At 41.7% G+C, this 5000-nt stretch overlaps 1 protein-coding gene across 7 annotated transcripts in view; it reads left to right on the forward strand.

Annotated features, from left to right (window-relative positions):
• The window catches only part of LOC143039214 (glutathione S-transferase 1-like), a gene marked incomplete at its 3' end in the record, with an annotated part of 242815 nt that overhangs the window by 155344 nt on the left and 82471 nt on the right, over nt 1-5000 (forward strand). For all 7 annotated transcript variants that reach the window (XM_076209078.1, XM_076209076.1, XM_076209074.1 and 4 more), the window contains 1 exon segment: nt 2084-2408. In XM_076209078.1, coding sequence (XP_076065193.1) covers nt 2259-2408 — 150 coding nt within the window.

Consider the following 5000-nt stretch of genomic DNA (forward strand, 5'->3'; position numbering starts at 1 on the left):
TCTGTCTCTGTCTCTCTGTCTGTCTCTCTCTCTGTGTCTCTCTGTCTCTCTCTCCCTCTCTGTGTCTCTCTGTCTCTCTCTCCCTCTCTGTGTCTCTCTGTCTCTCTCTCTCTATCTCTATCCCTCTCTTCTCTCTCTCTATCTCTATCCCTCTCTTCTCTCTCTCTCTCTCTCTCTCTCTCTCTCTCTCTCTCTCTCTCTCTCTCTCTCTCTCTCTCTCTCTCTCTCTCTCTCTCTCTCTCTCTCTCTCTCTCTCTCTCTCTCTCTCTCTCACTCTCTCTCAGAAGGACAGGACTTCTCCTTTCTCCACTCAAGGGTCGCCGTCTCTCGGGCTCCGTGACGCACTTTACTGATTTAGTTCTGGCTAAGGACTTCGGGTAACCGAAAGCCTCAATGGGACGACTCTGACCAGAAGTGGGTCTCGATCGGCCAAGACTTCCTTCAGGCAGATGGTCGCCTTATTCAGGTGAACAAAGCGCACGTCAGAATCAAACATATAAAGTACGCCGCCGTCTTAAAAAAAGGTCAAGATTTCTCGAGTGGCGAGATGTTTGTCTGTAGTGCTACGCTGTCCTCGCTTAGTGTGTATTTGTGTGTGTGAGTGTGTGTGAGTGTGTGTGTGTGTGTGTGTGATTCACCATTTTTCAGCATGGTCATGGCAGCCAGGAACTCTACCACTGCGCCACGAGTCGTGTGTGTATGTATGTGTGTATGTGTGAGTGTGTGTGTGTGCGATATACCATTGTTCAGCATGGTCATGGCAGCCAGGAACTCTACCACTGCGCCACGAGTCGTGTGTGTATGTATGTGTGTATGTGTGAGTGTGTGTGTGTGCGATATACCATTGTTCAGCATGGTCATGGCAGCCAGGAACTCTACCACTGCGCCACGAGTCGTGTGTGTATGTATGTATGTGTGTGTGTGTGTGTGTCTGTGTGTCTGTGTGCGTGCGTGTGTGTGTACATATTGTCCATCCCTTCCATATCTGTGATACCTTTATTTTTATTCTGGCTACCGTCTTGCAATTCTATTCATTTCTGTGGTATCGTGGGGTATAGGAAAAAAACAGAAATGCGTCCTACGCCAAGTGATATAAAGGTACAATAAGTGTGTGACGTGATTTTTTTTTCGTTGAACGGAAATACAAAAATCTAAATCTACATTGCCATAAGTAGAACAAACACGAAATCCTGATTCTGTAGTGCATGATGAGCCAAGTGTTGATTTTCGATTTCTTAAGAAAAAATATATATTTGAAATATTCGTGACAAACAATGAAGAAATCGGATTCATAAATTAACGTTCAGATGTTTCGTCCAAATCTGGTTTTACGGACAACAAAGACTTACAGAACGACATGATAAATAAAAACAAAAAACAAAACTCTGTGATATCGTGGTCCACGGGTGTAACGGATTTCGGGAGACAATGCAGAACAAAACAAAAAGTAAAATAAAATAGAATAGAATAAAAAATGAATGAAAAAAAAAAAATCTTAGTTCAGATGCGAGCACAGAAGGGCGGATCTATTGTCCCACAGCGCGCGCGTCCTCACCGTTTTGAGGCACAGCGAGAGGCGAGATGTCTCTTCTCCTCACATCCCTCCCCGTTCTGGAACGACGCTGGGACTTGCTGCATTGTGTGTGTCTCTTCCAAAGGCCCTTCCTTCCTCAGCGCCATCTACAGCCACATCAGGACACTACTACACGAGATAACAAGTGGAATATAAAAAGGGTTTTACGAAGTGATACGTCAAAAAATCAACGTTACTATTCTCATTCAGAACGTCAGAAAACTTTCAGTTATAGTTTTTTATGTGATGCCTGTTAGGTTCAGTGTTTACATGGCTTCTATGAAATACAGAATCTTACATAATTCAAAAAAGAAAACGGCACCATTTTTCCAAATTATGGTACTATCAAGGAAATGAATATCGAAATGCATTCTGTGATATAGTGACAATTGTTTAAGATTTCGTAATTCAGTGAGAGTTTATCTAATATAGTGATTTAGTGATTGTTTTCAAAATAGTGTGTGATTTCTTAATGTGATCTAATATATATGTATGTGTTCTATTTTCTAGTGACAAAACAGAAACAGTGACGAAAAACATACACGCATAGAATCTATACATCTATAGTTATTAAAAAAAAAAAAAAGGCAAAATAAAGACAATATCTAACGCGCGCGACCCACAGCCAACCACCCACGTGTCCTAGTTCCCTTGTGCGGAGGCTCGAAGATCCCCTCACTTCGCTATGGCGTGGCTGAGCACCGAATTCTACTTCTACAAGGGCTCGGCTCCTTGCCGCTCTGTCTGGATGTGCATCAAAGCCCTCAAGGTCGACGTCGAAGAAAAGACGGTCGATCTCCTTAAATGCGACAACAAGAGACCATGGTTCGTCCGGGTAAGTGTGAGATCCACCTTTTTCAGTTCCTTTGTTTAACTACTTATGTATTTATATATATGTTGAGACATTCTAACACGGGTTCTTAACCTTTTTTCTCCAATTCCCCACTTTTTAGTGAGCCAACTCTCCATTTCCCACCACATCATCGGTCTTTGACAAATTCGATTTTAACCCATGCATTGTTGACATTTCTAACACCAGAAACAAACAAAAAGAAACAAAAACACATCAATAATAAAAAAAAAAAAAGACAGTGGTTCTTCTGTCCGACCGGTCATTCCCCACTTGGCAACTCCGCCAATCCCCACCAGTGGGGAATTCCCCACAGGTTATGAACCACTGTTCTAACAGGTTGACGTGAATGGCAATAGGAAATACAGGAGTTATAGTCTGACTATGACTCGTGCGTTACCCATTACTATACAAATATAGGAAGGTATAATGCTGTGGCACATTTGTAAAATGAGACTTATTAACCCACTGTCGGAGAATGAGACAAGATGGGCAGAAAATTGGTATATTTCTACCACTATCTGTGATCCTCTTCAGCAGAATGATACATATATGTGATCCTCTTCGGCAGAGTGATACATACAGGTCCTCTTCAGCAGAATGATACATATATGTATCATTCTACTGAAGAGGACCACAGATAGTGGTCGAAATATACAGATTTTCTGCCCATCTTATCTCATTCTCCGACAGTCTCCTATGTAAATATATATATATATATATATATATATATATATATATATATATATATATATATATATATATACATACAGTATATATATTCTATTGATTCGTTTATTTTAATATGAGGTCCCTGACTTGCAATCGAAAGCTTCAAGTACTTCCTTGCCTGGCAATCCAAGTACAAAACCAGAGAGAGAGAGAGAGACAGAGAGAGAGAGAGAGAGAGAGAGAGAGAAAACGTGACGGTCAGCGAGGTGCCTCTGCCACGTGGCATCGACCTGGCTTCGTCTGTTTGGCTTTCAGATTCCGCCGCGAGGGGACAGGGCAGTCGGGGCTCAACGCGATGACGCAATGTTGACATGCATTACCGCAGCGTCATCATCATCATCATCATCATCATCATCATCATCATTCTTTTCGTGCTAAAGTCTTAAGACCTCTGGGATCATAAATATGCTCTTAGCCCATTCAACGCGGTATATGTATATGTATATATATATATATATATATATATATATATATATATATAGATAGATAGATAGCTATTGATCGATAGATAGGTATAGATATGGATACGAATATAGATACTGTCATAGATATAGATATGAATCAGGGAAATTGGATAGATATGACACTGTTCCAGGTCCAATTTTTACTTCTGATGCCTTTGTCTCTATATGTAGCTTTTTCAGAAACTCTAAAAGATGCTAAAAGACAGCTACTCGTGTGTATAGAATCGGCCAATCACAATCAGCGGTTCCCTGAATTCTCTGTAGGCCCAAAGGCAGAGGTAAAGGATTCGGCCCCGGCTATTCGGCGCCTTCCGGCGTACGCTCCTCACCTTCTTCTTCTTCCACCTCTTCTTCTTCCACCTCTTCTTCTTCTTCTTCTTCTTCTTCTTCTTCTTCTTCTTCTTCTTCTTCTTCTTCTTCTTCTTCTTCTTCTTCTTCTTCTTCTTCTTCTTCTTCTTCTTCTTCTTCTTCTTCTTCTTCTTCTTCTTCTTCTTCTTCTTCTTCTTCTTCTTCTTCTTCTTCTTCTTCTTTCTCTCCTTTTTCTTCTTCTTTCTCTCCTTTTTCTTCTTCTTTCTCTCCTTTTTCTTCTTCTTTCTCTCCTTTTTCTTCTTCTTTCTCTCCTTTTTCTTCTTCTTTCTCTCCTTTTTCTTCTTCTTTCTCTCCTTTTTCTTCTTCTTTCTCTTCATTTTCTTCTTCTTTCTCTTCTTTTTCTTCTTCCCCCTCCTCTTCTTCTTTAAATATTTGTAGCGGTTTGGGAGGCCCTGCAGCGTCTCGTGGGGACTCTTGTCTTGTTCGGGACAATTGGCCAACAAAGCGTCGACGGGGGATTCTGTCTTAGGAAGAAAGACGAGAAACATCTTTGGGGTAAAACGAAATCGAGGGACGTGTGTGTGTCTTGGATCACGTGTTGGACTCGTGATCGACAGCCATTACCCTCCCGGAAGAGAGCTCAGAGCTCGTATATGACCGATCTATGGGTAATGTTGTGACCTTACACGCACATACAAACACCCGAACTCCCCGCCCACGAGAGTTGGAGTAACGACTCACAGCGCAGCGATGCTGAAATTATTTTAGCTCTGGGCGGGATGTGAGTTTGTGTGCGTGTTTGCGTGTGTGTGTGTGTGTGTGTGTGTGTGTGTGTGTGTGTGTGTGTGTGTGTGTGTGTGTGTGTGTGTGTGTGTGTGTGTGTGTGTGGACGTGATGGAAGACAAGTCCATAAGTAAACAGGATTAAGCGAATAAGAAAGAGAAAGTAAAATCGGAGGGAAATGAGGATGAAGATGATATGAAAGAAGGAAATGATAAAAGTGAGAAAAATGAGGAAAGAGAAGAAGCAGGAGTAGGACAAGAAGAAGGAGGAGAAAGAGGTGAAGGAAGAG

Source organism: Oratosquilla oratoria, chromosome 26, assembly GCF_046742065.1.
Source record: "Oratosquilla oratoria isolate Oo_2021 chromosome 26, ASM4674206v1, whole genome shotgun sequence".
Lineage (NCBI taxonomy): Eukaryota > Metazoa > Arthropoda > Malacostraca > Stomatopoda > Squillidae > Oratosquilla > Oratosquilla oratoria.